Source organism: Phyllobates terribilis, unplaced genomic scaffold (genome assembly GCF_046119375.1).
Source record: "Phyllobates terribilis strain yellow unplaced genomic scaffold, ASM4611937v1 Scaffold_2__4_contigs__length_985480577, whole genome shotgun sequence".
Classification (NCBI taxonomy): Eukaryota; Metazoa; Chordata; class Amphibia; order Anura; family Dendrobatidae; genus Phyllobates; species Phyllobates terribilis.
In genome coordinates, this window is record NW_027362762.1 from 90,833,720 (window position 1) to 90,847,541 (window position 13,822).

A 13,822-nucleotide genomic window follows, 5' to 3' on the forward strand; every position below is an offset into this window, starting at 1 on the left:
CAGCAGCCCTCTCCTCGGTCCTCTCATGCAGCCCTCTGTTCTGTTCTCTCCAGCAGCCCTCTCCTCGGTCCTCTCCTGCAGCCCTCTGTTCTGTTCTCTCCAGCAGCCCTCTCCTCGGTCCTCTACTGCAGCCCTCTGTTCTGTTCTCTCCAGCAGCCCACTCCCCTCGGTCCCCTCCAGCAGCCCACTCCCCTCGGTCCTCTCCTGCAGCCTTCTCCTCGGTCCCCTCCAGGAACCCTCTCCTCGGTCCTCTCCAGCAGCCCTCTGTTCTGTTCTCTCCAGCAGCCCTCTCCTCGGTCCTCTCCTGCAGCCCTCTGTTCTGTTCTCTCCAGCAGCCCTCTCCTCCGTCCTCTCCAGCAGCCCTCTCCTCGGTCCTCTCCAGCAGCCCTCTGTTCTGTTCTCTCCAGCAGCCCTCTGTTCTGTTCTCTCCAGCAGCCCTCTCCTCGGTCCTCTCCTGCAGCCCTCTGTTCTGTTCTCTCCAGCAGCCCTCTCCTCGGTCCTCTCCACGAGCCCTCTCTTCAGTTCTCTCCAGCAGCCCTCTCCTCGGTCCTCTCCTGCAGCCCTCTGTTCTGTTCTCTCCAGCAGCCCTCTCCTCGGTCCTCTCCTGCAGCCCTCTGTTCTGTTCTCTCCAGCAGCCCTCTCCTCGGTCCTCTCCTGCAGCCCTCTGTTCTGTTCTCTCCAGCAGCCCTCTCCTCGGTCCTCTCCACGAGCCCTCTCTTCAGTTCTCTCCAGCAGCCCTCTCCTCGGTCCTCTCTTGCAGCCCTCTGTTCTGTTTTCTCCAGCAGCCCTCTCCTCGGTCCTCTCCTGCAGCCCTCTGTTCTGTTCTCTCCAGCAGCCCACTCCCCTTGGTCCCCTCCAGCAGCCCACTCCCCTCGGTCCCCTCCTGCAGCCTTCTCCTTCGGTCCCCTCCAGGAACCCTCTCCTCGGTCCTCTCCAGCAGCCCTCTGTTCTGTTCTCTCCAGCAGCCCTCTCCTCGGTCCTCTCCTGCAGCCCTCTGTTCTGTTCTCTCCAGCAGCCCTCTCCTCGGTCCTCTCCTGCAGCCCTCTGTTCTGTTCTCTCCAGCAGCCCACTCCCCTCGGTCCCCTCCAGCAGCCGACTCCTCGGTTCTCTCCAGCAGCCCTCTCCTCGGTCCTCTCCTGCAGCCCTCTGTTCTGTTCTCTCCAGCAGCCCTCTCCTCGGTCCTCTCCAGCAGCCCTCTGTTCTGTTCTCTCCAGCAGCCCTCTGTTCTGTTCTCTCCAGCAGCCCTCTGTTCTGTTCTCTCCAGCAGCCCTCTGTTCTGTTCTCTCCAGCAGCCCTCTGTTCTGTTCTCTCCTGCAGCCCTCTGTTCTGTTCTCTACAGCAGCCCTCTCCTCGGTCCTCTCCAGCAGCCCTCTGTTCTGTTCTCTCCAGCAGCCCTCTCCTCGGTCCTCTCCTGCAGCCCTCTGTTCTGTTCTCTCCAGCAGCCCTCTCCTCGGTCCTCTCCTGCAGCCCTCTGTTCTGTTCTCTCCAGCAGCCCACTCCCCTCGGTCCCCTCCAGCAGCCCACTCCTCGGTTCTCTCCAGCAGCCCTCTGTTCTGTTCTCTCCAGCAGCCCTCTCCTCGGTCCTCTCCTGCAGCCCTCTGTTCTGTTCTCTCCAGCAGCCCTCTCCTCGGTCCTCTCCAGCAGCCCTCTGTTCTGTTCTCTCCAGCAGCCCTCTGTTCTGTTCTCTCCTGCAGCCCTCTGTTCTGTTCTCTCCTGCAGCCCTCTGTTCTGTTCTCTCCAGCAGCCCTCTCCTCGGTCCTCTCCAGCAGCCCTCTGTTCTGTTCTCTCCAGCAGCCCACTCCCCTCGGTCCCCTCCAGCAGCCCACTCCTCGGTTCTCTCCAGCAGCCCTCTGTTCTGTTCTCTCCAGCAGCCCTCTCCTCGGTCCTCTCCTGCAGCCCTCTGTTCTGTTCTCTCCAGCAGCCCTCTCCTCGGTCCTCTCCAGCAGCCCTCTGTTCTGTTCTCTCCAGCAGCCCTCTGTTCTGTTCTCTCCTGCAGCCCTCTGTTCTGTTCTCTCCAGCAGCCCTCTCCTCGGTCCTCTCCAGCAGCCCTCTGTTCTGTTCTCTCCAGCAGCCCTCTCCTCGGTCCTCTCCTGCAGCCCTCTGTTCTGTTCTCTCCAGCAGCCCTCTCCTCGGTCCTCTCCTGCAGCCCTCTGTTCTGTTCTCTCCAGCAGCCCACTCCCCTCGGTCCCCTCCAGCAGCCCACTCCTCGGTTCTCTCCAGCAGCCCTCTGTTCTGTTCTCTCCAGCAGCCCTCTCTTCGGTCCTCTCCTGCAGCCCTCTGTTCTGTTCTCTCCAGCAGCCCTCTCCTCGGTCCTCTCCAGCAGCCCTCTGTTCTATTCTCTCCAGCAGCCCTCTGTTCTGTTCTCTCCAGCAGCCCTCTGTTCTGTTCTCTCCAGCAGCCCTCTGTTCTGTTCTCTCCAGCAGCCCTCTGTTCTGTTCTCTCCTGCAGCCCTCTGTTCTGTTCTCTCCTGCAGCCCTCTGTTCTGTTCTCTCCAGCAGCCCTCTCCTCGGTCCTCTCCAGCAGCCCTCTGTTCTGTTCTCTCCAGCAGCCCTCTCCTCGGTCCTCTCCTGCAGCCCTCTGTTCTGTTCTCTCCAGCAGCCCTCTCCTCGGTCCTCTCCTGCAGCCCTCTGTTCTGTTCTCTCCAGCAGCCCACTCCCCTCGGTCCCCTCCAGCAGCCCACTCCTCGGTTCTCTCCAGCAGCCCTCTGTTCTGTTCTCTCCAGCAGCCCTCTCCTCGGTCCTCTCCTGCAGCCCTCTGTTCTGTTCTCTCCAGCAGCCCTCTCCTCGGTCCTCTCCAGCAGCCCTCTGTTCTGTTCTCTCCAGCAGCCCTCTGTTCTGTTCTCTCCTGCAGCCCTCTGTTCTGTTCTCTCCTGCAGCCCTCTGTTCTGTTCTCTCCTGCAGCCCTCTGTTCTGTTCTCTCCTGCAGCCCTCTGTTCTGTTCTCTCCTGCAGCCCTCTCCTCGGTCCTCTCCAGCAGCCCTCTGTTCTGTTCTCTCCAGCAGCCCACTCCCCTCGGTCCCCTCCAGCAGCCCACTCCTCGGTTCTCTCCAGCAGCCCTCTGTTCTGTTCTCTCCAGCAGCCCTCTCCTCGGTCCTCTCCTGCAGCCCTCTGTTCTGTTCCCTCCAGCAGCCCTCTCCTCGGTCCTCTCCAGCAGCCCTCTGTTCTGTTCTCTCCAGCAGCCCTCTCCTCGGTCCTCTCCAGCAGCCCTCTGTTCTGTTCTCTCCAGCAGCCCTCTCCTCGGTCCTCTCCTGCAGCCCTCTGTTCTGTTCTCTCCAGCAGCCCACTCCCCTCGGTCCCCTCCAGCAGCCCACTCCTCGGTTCTCTCCAGCAGCCCTCTGTTCTGTTCTCTCCAGCAGCCCTCTCCTCGGTCCTCTCCACGAGCCCTCTCTTCAGTTCTCTCCAGCAGCCCTCTCCTCGGTCCTCTCCTGCAGCCCTCTGTTCTGTTCTCTCCAGCAGCCCTCTGTTCTGTTCTCTCCAGCAGCCCTCTCCTCGGTCCTCTCCTGCAGCCCTCTGTTCTGTTCTCTCCAGCAGCCCTCTCCTCGGTCCTCTCCAGCAGCCCTCTGTTCTGTTCTCTCCAGCAGCCCTCTCCTCGGTCCTCTCCAGCAGCCCTCTGTTCTGTTCTCTCCAGCAGCCCTCTGTTCTGTTCTCTCCAGCAGCCCTCTGTTCTGTTCTCTCCAGCAGCCCTCTGTTCTGTTCTCTCCAGCAGCCCTCTCCTCGGTCCTCTCCTGCAGCCCTCTGTTCTGTTCTCTCCAGCAGCCCTCTCCTCGGTCCTCTCCTGCAGCCCTCTGTTCTGTTCTCTCCAGCAGCCCTCTCCTCGGTCCTCTCCACGAGCCCTCTCTTCAGTTCTCTCCAGCAGCCCTCTCCTCGGTCCTCTCCTGCAGCCCTCTGTTCTGTTCTCTCCAGCAGCCCTCTCCTCGGTCCTCTCCTGCAGCCCTCTGTTCTGTTCTCTCCAGCAGCCCTCTCCTCGGTCCTCTCCAGCAGCCCTCTGTTCTGTTCTCTCCAGCAGCCCTCTGTTCTGTTCTCTCCAGCAGCCCTCTGTTCTGTTCTCTCCAGCAGCCCTCTGTTCTGTTCTCTCCAGCAGCCCTCTGTTCTGTTCTCTCCAGCAGCCCTCTCCTCGGTCCTCTCCAGCAGCCCTCTGTTCTGTTCTCTCCAGCAGCCCTCTCCTCGGTCCTCTCCAGCAGCCCTCTGTTCTGTTCTCTCCAGCAGCCCTCTGTTCTGTTCTCTCCAGCAGCCCTCTGTTCTGTTCTCTCCAGCAGCCCTCTCCTCGGTCCTCTCCTGCAGCCCTCTGTTCTGTTCTCTCCAGCAGCCCTCTCCTCGGTCCTCTCCTGCAGCCCTCTGTTCTGTTCTCTCCAGCAGCCCTCTCCTCGGTCCTCTCCAGCAGCCCTCTGTTCTGTTCTCTCCAGCAGCCCTCTCCTCAGCACATAGCACAAGCTGCTTCTTGACTTGTGCACTGGAATGAGGAGGCCCCGCCCCTTCCGGTGACATCACCCCCTCACAGGAGCCGCTCCAATCTAGCTTCTACCATTAGTCCAGCAGCGGCTGCCGGGCAGCGTCCTCTGCTCCTTGCCATGCTGTCCCTGCGGCGGCTCCTGCGCTCCCTGCACCGCCCGGTGTGTCGCTCGGTCAGCACCGGCTGGTCTCCTGTCGGGGCCGCTTTCAATGCGAAGCAGCAGAGGAGGCTGGATGTGTTCGGGAAGAACACGGTGAGCGGCTGTAACCTGCGTGCGCTGTAGTCAGACTCGCCGGCACTGACACGTGACTGCTGACATATCGCCCTCCGTAGTGACAGCACCGTACAGCGCGGGGTCAGGGGTCAGGGCTCCGGGCTCCGGCAGTGCTAGATCATTACTCTGCACACTCACACAATCCAGAGATGTATCTTTTTTTATTTTTTAAGAATTAATTTACATTTTTATAAAAAAGGGGGGAGGAGGATGGGATTAATATTCACAAAGCTACTATAATTTAAAATTTCGTATATTTTTATAATTTTACATTATTTTTTATTTTTCCTCCTTGTACTCAAGCTTTTAAGATAGCACATGTAACAATTTATTTATATATATATAATCAGCATGCACTGCTCTGTACCGCATCAGACTCGCCCATTATAAGTCAGTGGGTGCACAGAATAAAAACCCCATCACCTCATTGTCATGCGTCGGCCATCTCTGCTCCACCAAAAAAATGGAATAAAAGCTATTGAAAAGTCGTAGGCGCCCCTTTTATTAACCTATAAACCCCACAACTCACAATGCAAAAGGACAAATCCTCATAACGGCTCCATCAATGGAGAAATGAATATTAAAGTTTTTAAAAGCAGTAAAGTGTAAAAAAAAAAAAAAAAAACTATACAAGTTTGGTATTGCCATATTAGCACCAAACTGATCAATCATTACTATTGCAGAAACAAAAGAAAAAAAATATTTTGTTTTCCTTACGTTACTTTTTTTTTTTTTTAATTAATGTAATAAAGGTGGCAATCAAAAGTACATTTCATTCCCCAAGAAAACAGAAAAAAAATAAATTGATGGTTCTTGGAAGAAGGGGTGGAAAAAAAAATACAATAAAAGTACACAAACTAAATTTGATGGCGGCAAGGGGTTAAGTGGTTCAAACCTCAGTGTATATGGCCTATAATGGACATTATATAGGGGTCTCCCGTCTCTGGGCATCTGATATTCCAGTAGACCTGGGGCATCCATGTATTACATGGACATATGAATGACGGCCATACAGTGCTGCTTCTCACTGCTGAAGAAAGGACTGACCTAGAACTGCTACTATTATTACTGTCATCATTGTAGGCTGTGTGCATGCACGATGAGTGCAGTAGTAGATGATGGTTGGCGATTTGGTATTCTACATTGTTGTAACCCCATAGACATGCATGTTGCATCAGTTGTATCTACTCCGCTGACCTATAATGCTGCCTGTCTTTTACCCTGCAGGGTCTGTTCGGGGTCGCAGAACTCAGCTCTCCAGAGGGATTTCAGATCGTTCAGGATAATGCCCTGCGAAAAACAGAGTCCCTAGTGGACAAAGTGTGTACTACACCTCCAAGTGCAGAGACGGTCAAGATGTTTGATCAACTGAGCGATGAGCTGTGCAAAGTCGCCGACTTGGTGAGAATGAAAACTTGAACTGGATTGTTCACCTTTGGGCCAATTATTTTTTTCTAATTCTTTTAATGTATGTATTTGGGGATAAAAATTAATTTAGCATTTGGCTTCTTTACATTATCATCACCTTTTCTCTATCGCTTCATTGGAGGACACAGGACCATGGGTGTATGCTGCTGTCGCTAGGAGGTTGACACTATGCAAAAAAAGGAAAATGGCTCCTCCTCCGCAGTATACACCCGTCTACAGGCATTAAGCTCATCAGTTTAAGCTTAGTGTCTGTAGGAGGTAGACCTGGATCCTTCTGATCCAACCCTGTTGTGTTTTATTAATGTTTGTTTTTTCTCTTTCAGATACAGCTCTTCAGGCTAACAGGGCACATTGCTTCCCCTGTTAACCCACTAGCGACCGGGAGAGCAATGTGGCTACCCCCACATCGCCCACTCTCGGACCCGCTGGGCAGGACTTATCCCCTGTCACCTTAGGGTGTCTCAGGGTGATCTCGGTGGCCAGTCCTAGCCTGTTCCCCACCCCAGCCCCCTCCTCGGAGAGGCCTGGGAGGGAGACGGTGGTCCCTGCGGGTGACCTTCCCTCACTTGTCTCGGGTTGACACCGTCTCCTGCACTGTCCAGGACCGGACAGTGCGGGAAGGATGAAAAGCCAGGATCCCCTCCTATCCAGGAAGGCATCCTGAGACCATCCTCAGGAGGTGAAAGGAACAGACGATTACCGGACTCAGCTACTGCCTCTCAGCTGCAGGTACCAGCCCCCGGTCCCCCCCACCCCCAAACATGGCGCTTAACAGCGCTTCCCTGGGCCACTTCCTCCTTCTTCTCCCTTACGGGCGGCAAATCTGCCGCGCTTTTTCTCCGACGAGGAGGCGTGTCCTGTAGGCTGTCCCACTCCGACGCCCATACGCCCCCTCCTATTTGACCAATCAGGACCGAGGGGCATAGTGACTCTTCCGTCACGCCCTCGTGCCTTTCCGCGGACCTATCATCGGGGGGCCTCTCAAGCCCGCCCCCCTTCCCATCTGCCTATCGGAGCCTCGCGCGCTCCGTCATCAACGAGCGTCCTCTACACAGATGCCATCGCTCTGCCGCACACAGCTCCTTACTCCGTCGGCACCTACTGTGACCAGCACAAACCTCACCTCTGGAGCCTTCAGGGGGACACGGGACCGCTTCTCCGCAGGATCGGGTAGGCTCTGTCCTGACACAAGCCCCCCATCCCTCCCTACTCACAGTGCTCCCCTCTGCAGTATCCCTGGACAGGCACATATGCCCAAACCCAGGGAGCCCTCAGTCCGTCCCTCTCACATTGTCACATACTACGCCTGTGCTCTTTGCGGTACTAAGTGTCCCGCGGGTCTCACTACTGCCTTCTGCTCGACCTGCAAACCTCCCGCCATGCTGGCACCCCAAGATCCCCCCGCCGCTCAGGACGTGGTAACCCCCTCCCCTCCGGAGTGGGCTGTTGCTATGTCACAGTCTGTCTCTGACCTTACCAAGGTTTCTCAATCTCTGGTGCAGGTCTTAGAAAGCTTGCCAGAATGTTTGCCTATGTTATTCACGGCCACCAGCGCTCCGAACGTCCCCACAGACGATTCGCAGGCACCCCTGCCCCCTCCTCACAGGGGCAGACGGACGGCACGTTCTCAGAAACTGATTCACGCAAGCTCATCTTCCAGCTCTCCAGACTCCAAGATGCTCCCTGCGTCTCACACCTCCTCCCCGGAAGTCGCCCCGGAATCTAACTCTGCTTCAGATTCAGACTCTGGTTCTGACACAGACCAGTATTCCAAGGCCCAGGACATGATAGACAGCCTTATAACGGCTGTCAATCAGACTCTGCATGTTACAGAAGACGAGAGCCCGTCCCAGGACTACTCAGTTTCCTTCAAAAAGATTAGGCGTCCCACAAGCAGTTTTTCTAACAATGCAGAATTTGACAGCGTTTTTCAAAAGCAGTGGGAGCATCCAGAAAAGCGCTTTACAGGAAAGAAACAGTTAAACGTCCTATACCCATTTAACAACGACCTTGTCAGCAAATGGACGGAGTCACCATCTGTGGATCCTCCCGTCTCTCGCCTTTTCGCCAAGACGGTACTGTCTCTTCCGGATGGTTCCTCCCTTAAGGGTACCACAGATAGGCAAGTTGAGGCCCTCTCTAAGTCAGCCTTTGAGGCAGTGGGCACCTCTCTTTGCCCTTCCTTCGCCTCAACTTGGGTATCAAAAGCGGTGTCCGCATGGGCCAAACAGCTCAGACAGGGCATCCTAGCAGGGGCCTCCCCGGACGATCTAGCCGATCAAATCGGCCACGCCAGGAAATATCTGCTTACGGCGTCCCTTGACTCCGCTGCATGCTCAGCCCGGGTTTCCAGTAATCTCGTTGCCTTACGTAGAATTCTTTGGCTTAAAGCCTGGAACGCCGACCCGGCTTCCAAAAGATCTCTAACTAATCTTCCTTTTCAAGGTTCCAGGCTGTTTGGCTCCAAGCTAGATCAGATCATCTCTGATGCTACTGGGGGTAAGAATGACTCACCCCCTGGGCCGTGGGGCACCCGGAACCGGGCTTCTGTGCGATGCTGGGGGTAGTAGTGGCAACCCGATCCCGTGGCTCAGGGTGGTCAGACCAAATGCTGTGGCAGTCTATTTATCAGTGTTTTGAATGTCCGACTACGCCACCCATGGATTGCGGTCAGGGATGACCGCCGCTGCAAGGCAGACCGCTGAGTCTGATGTTGTTGTGCAGCACAGGGATAGGATAACTCCCCACGGGAAGAGTGTAGCCTCAGGGCAATGTAGGTGGATGCTGGGGGTGATGGTGCAGGCGCAGCATAAATCACACAGAGTCCAATGGTGCAGTTCAGGCCCTTTACTCACAGTTGATAGCCAAGTCACTTCTGTCAGCAATGACTGCCCAAGCTGTGCTGCGTCCACCAGGTGAGGGGCTCGGTCAACCCCAAGGCAATTCAGGAGTGTGGCACAGGACCCCGTTCTATCCTTTCTCTGGCCTCTCGTGCCCCACCAGTGACCACTCTTCTGTCCGGCTGCCTCGGGCCTTCTCTGGTAAAACTTAGGGTCAGGGAAACTGGCGCCATGTGGTGCCTTCCTAGCGGGTGTAGCAAGGGGTCGCACCAATAAATGATCACGACCTCCGGTTCTTGGCTGAGGGATGATTTACCTACACCAACTTGGGAATCCGGTACCCTTCCGCGGCCTGACCCTTCACCCGATATAACGCGGGCTTGCAACGGTTGCTGTCCGTTCTGCTCTCTTAGGGTCCCTTCTGCCTTCTTGTTTCTGGAGCCTTTCTACTCCTCTGTCTCTCCTCTTTCCTTCCTTCTCCTCTTCTCCTCTCTGGCCCCGGCCTTCTCTCTAGGCCTGCCTCGTGGAGCTGAGCTCAGGCTGAGCCTCGGCTCCCTGTCAGCTCTCTACTCCTTGACTCTGCTCTGCTTCTCTGAACTGAACTTCTAAGATGGCTCCCACCTTTTATCTGCTTCTCTGTGTCTGAGCTCAGGTGACCTGCACCCAATGAGCTCCTTCCTGTGCTCCAGAAACCGTCCCCTACTGCTCCTACATCACTGGGTTCTCTCCCCCCTCCCCACTCCAGCCAGGGACATGGTCAGTTGTGCCTGCATAAATGGGAGCACCGTTGAGCCTAGTCAGTCGTGCCTGCATAAATGGGAGCACCGTCGAGCTGTCCCCCGGAAATGGGGTGAGTGTGTGTATGCAGCTAACTGAGCCCTGGTCCACACTCCATCCTTCCCTGGGAGTGGAATATCACACCTCTGGTTGAGGTGCAATACCCCTGTGGCAACCGAACCCTCGGGGCGCCACAAGAGCACCTCCCTCCCCCAGCCCAGACCCAAACGCCTTTTTCGTAGGAGACGTCCCCTTCAGTTCCTGTCCTTTCATCAGTTCACTCAACCGAACCCCGCCTCTCAACAGGACCGTACTCCAGCACAGCGGAACAGTCGTAAACCCTCCTTTAGGCCTACGCCTAACTGGCGCCCAAGGAGTCGCTCTTCCAAGTCCTCTGGATCACGATCTCGATCCAACAGGTTTTCCTCAACATGACGGGTCACTCCCACCTGGGACCTCTCCCAGGGTGGGCGGCCGTCTCCTTCTCTTCACAGATTCTTGGCTCCCGGCAATAGAGGATGCCTGGGTCAAAGAAATTGTGACTTCCGGCTACAAAATCGAGTTCGATTCCAGCCCACGATCACGTTTCCTCAGGTCCCGCCCCCCACAACCATCTCTGCTTCCCGGTTTTCTCCAAGCCATCACTTCTCTTCTACGCTCAGGAGTCATAGTCCTGGTTCCCGTTCAGAAAAGGTTTTCCGGTTTTTACTCAAATCTCTTTGTCGTCCTAAAAAAGGACGGCTCACTACGTCCCGATTCTGGACCTCAAACAGCTAAACCGACATGTACACATCTGACAGTTCAGGATGGAGTCCCTCAGGTCGGTAATCGCCTCAATGAAGGCCGGGGAATATCTGTGTTCAGTGGACATTCAGGATGCATACCTTCACATCCCAATCTGCGCTTCACATCAGAGGTTCCTACGCTTTTCCTTCAAGAACGCGCATTACCAGTTCACTGCCCTCCCCTTTGGTCTCGCCACAGCCCTGAGGGTTTTCACGAAGGTGATGGCGACAGTTATGGCCATTCTTCGAACAAGGGGAATTGTAATCATACCCTACCCCGACGACCTGTTAATCAAAGGCCCCACGTTCAGGGACTGTCTCCACAGTCTCAAGATCACCTTGAACACTCTCTCCCGGTTAGGCTGGCTGATCAACACGGACAAATCCTCCCTGGTCCCATCCCAACACTTAACCTTCCTAGGGATGCAGTTCGACACGACCCGTGCCCGGGTCCTCCTTCCAAGGGAAAAGATGAACTCCCTACGACAAGGAATCCACATCCTCTCCGACCCAGGTCCACACTCCCTTCGCCTATGCATGAGTGTCCTGGGAAAGATGGTAGCAGCTATGGAGGCAGTTCCTTTTGCCCAGTTCCATACCCGGTCCCTTCAACTAGCCCTTCTCTCAACTTGGGACAAGAATCTGTCATCTCTAGATCGACGCATCAAGTTGCCTCGCCAAGTAAGACGGTCACTAACCTGGTGGTCCCGCCCTTCTTCCTTCAGACCCGGTAGATCATTCCTTCTGCTTCGCTGGCAGGTGGTCACGACCGATGCCAGTCTCATCGGTTGGGGGGCAGTCTTTCTACAACACACGGTCCAAGGCCGGTGGAGCCCCCACGAAGTCTCTCTCCCCATCAACATTCTGGAGATAAGGGTGATTTACCTGGCGTTGCGTCACTGGCAGAAGATCCTGGCAGGGTTCCCAGTCCGTGGACAATCGGACAATGCCACGGCTGTGGCATACATAAACGATCAGGGAGGAACGCACAGCAAGCCCGTCCTAAAAGAGGTGGCAAGAGTGCTACTTTGGGCCGAGAAGATGGTCCCGGCAATCTCAGCAGTCCACATTCCAGGGGTCGACAACTGGGCGGCCGACTTTCTCAGTCGGCAGGGCCTCGCCTCAGGAGACTGGTCTCTCCATCCCGAGGTGTTTCACCAAATCTGCTTACGGTGGGGCACACCAGACGTCGACCTCATGGCGTCCCGGTTAAACCACAAGGTTCCGGCCTTTGTAGCTCGGTCCCGCGATCCGCTAGCAATCGCCCAGGACGCGCTAGTCATATCATGGTCACAGTTCCAACTGCCCTATCTCTTTCCACCTCTACCTCTGATCCCTCGAGTCATCAAGAAGGTCAAGACAGAGGGAGTACCAGTTCTTCTAGTGGCCCCAGATTGGCACAGACGAGTCTGGTACGCAGATCTGGTAAATCTGCTTGTCGACTCCCCCTGGAGACTACCAGACCGTCCGGACCTCCTCTCTCAGGGTCCTATTCTTCATCAGAGTTCTCGTTCTCTGAATTCAATGGTATGGCCGTTGAGGCCACGGTGTTGAAGACGGCGGGCTTTACTGACAATGTCATTCAGACCCTAATTAACGCCAGAAAACCCGCTACCTCTCGCATATACCACAGAACTTTGAGAGCCTTTTTTCGTCACTGCGAACAGGATCAGCTTACTCCTATGTCCTTTTCTTTGCCAGTCATTTTGGCCTTTCTTCAGTCCGGCCTAGGCGCGGGACTATCTCTCAGCACTCTCAAGGGCCAAGTTTCGGCCTTGTCCATTCTATTCCAACGTAACTTAGCTAGCCGTCCTCAGGTCAGGACCTTTTTACAAGGGGTGGCCCACCTGGCGCCTCCCTATCGCCCTCCAGTGGAACCATGGGACCTTAATATGGTCCTAAGCGTCCTACAACAGCCTCCTTTTGAACCCATTCAGGACATTCCAGCCTCTCTTCTTTCCTGGAAGGTGGCTTTTCTGGTGGCTGTTACCTCTATTAGAAGGGTCGCAGAACTCGCAGCCCTCTCTTGTCGGTCGCCTTTTCTGGTATTCCATCAAGACAAAGTAGTGCTCAGGCCGGTGCCTTCTTTTTTACCAAAGGTGGTTACCGCTTTTCACATCAATGAGGACATCGTTTTGCCTTCCTTCTGCCCTGCTCCAGTGCACCCACGGGAGAAGTCCCTGCACAAACTGGGCCTGGTCAGAGCTCTATGTGTGTACCTTTCCAGAACGGCCTCCCTTCGGCGCTCGGATGCCTTTTTTGTCATCCCTGAGAGGCATCGCAAGGGTCTCCCTGCTTCCAAGTCGCCCGTTGGATACGTTCGACCATCTTGGAGGCACATCGCATCTCGGGCAAACCTCCCCCTCCCGGGGTAAGGGCTCACTCCACCAGGGCGGTGGGGGCCTCTTGGGCGGTCCGCCATCAGGCTTCGGCCTCTCAAATCTGCAAGGCCGCAACGTGGTCTTCTTTTCACACCTTTTCAAGGTTTTACAAGGTCCACACTTATTCTTTGGCTGACGCCAGTCTTGGATGGAAGGTCCTGCAGGCGGCAGTTGCCGAAGTCTGACCTAGTCTGTGACTATCTTTTGTTCTCCCACCCAAGTGACTGCTTTGGGACGTCCCATGGTCCTGTCCCCCCCCCCCCCAATGAAGCGATGGAGAAAGAGGGATTTTTGGTACTCACCGTAAAATCTCTTTCTTGGAGCCTTCATTGGGGGACACAGCACCCTCCCTGTGTTTGGACATATGTCCTGTTGGCTCTGTTGGGCATCTCATTTAGTTTTTCACGACTGTCCCCCGTTGGTCATTACATAGTTGGTTATTTTGTGCTTCTCCTACTGCTCTAGCCACTAACTGGTGAGCTTGGTGCCTGTAGGTGGGTGCATACTGCGGAGGAGGAGCCATTTTCCTTTTTTGCATAGTGTCAACCTCCTAGCGACAGCAGCATACACCCATGGTCCTGTGTCCCCCAATGAAGGCTCCAAGAAAGAGATTTTACGGTGAGTACCAAAAATCCCTCTTTCCCTTTTATATCCTCTGTGCTGCACTGTCTATTGCCAGCTGAAGGATGAGTTAAATGAGAATCTGTCAGTCGGTTCGCTTTGACGGTTGATGGGACAGTTTGTAACTCTTTTATCATTCTTTTTTCTGAGCTCCTCTCGGTTGATTTTTGACCATAGCCTATATTAAAGTAGAATATGCCAGGACCATACAGCCTATGAAAGCCAAACGTTGAAACATTTTTAATGAAACCCAATTGCAAACATATTT

At 55.2% G+C, this 13,822-nt stretch overlaps 1 protein-coding gene across 1 annotated transcript in view; it reads left to right on the forward strand.

Moving 5' to 3' along the window:
• Positions 1-4,456: 4,456 nt before the first annotated feature.
• Positions 4,457-13,822, forward strand: part of MIPEP (mitochondrial intermediate peptidase) — a 137,078-nt gene continuing 127,712 nt past the window's right edge. Inside the window, exons 1-2 of the mRNA XM_073662209.1 lie at positions 4,457-4,701; positions 5,950-6,123. Coding sequence (XP_073518310.1) covers positions 4,567-4,701; positions 5,950-6,123 — 309 coding nt within the window. The 5' untranslated portion in view covers positions 4,457-4,566. The remainder of the gene's footprint in view (positions 4,702-5,949; positions 6,124-13,822) is intronic.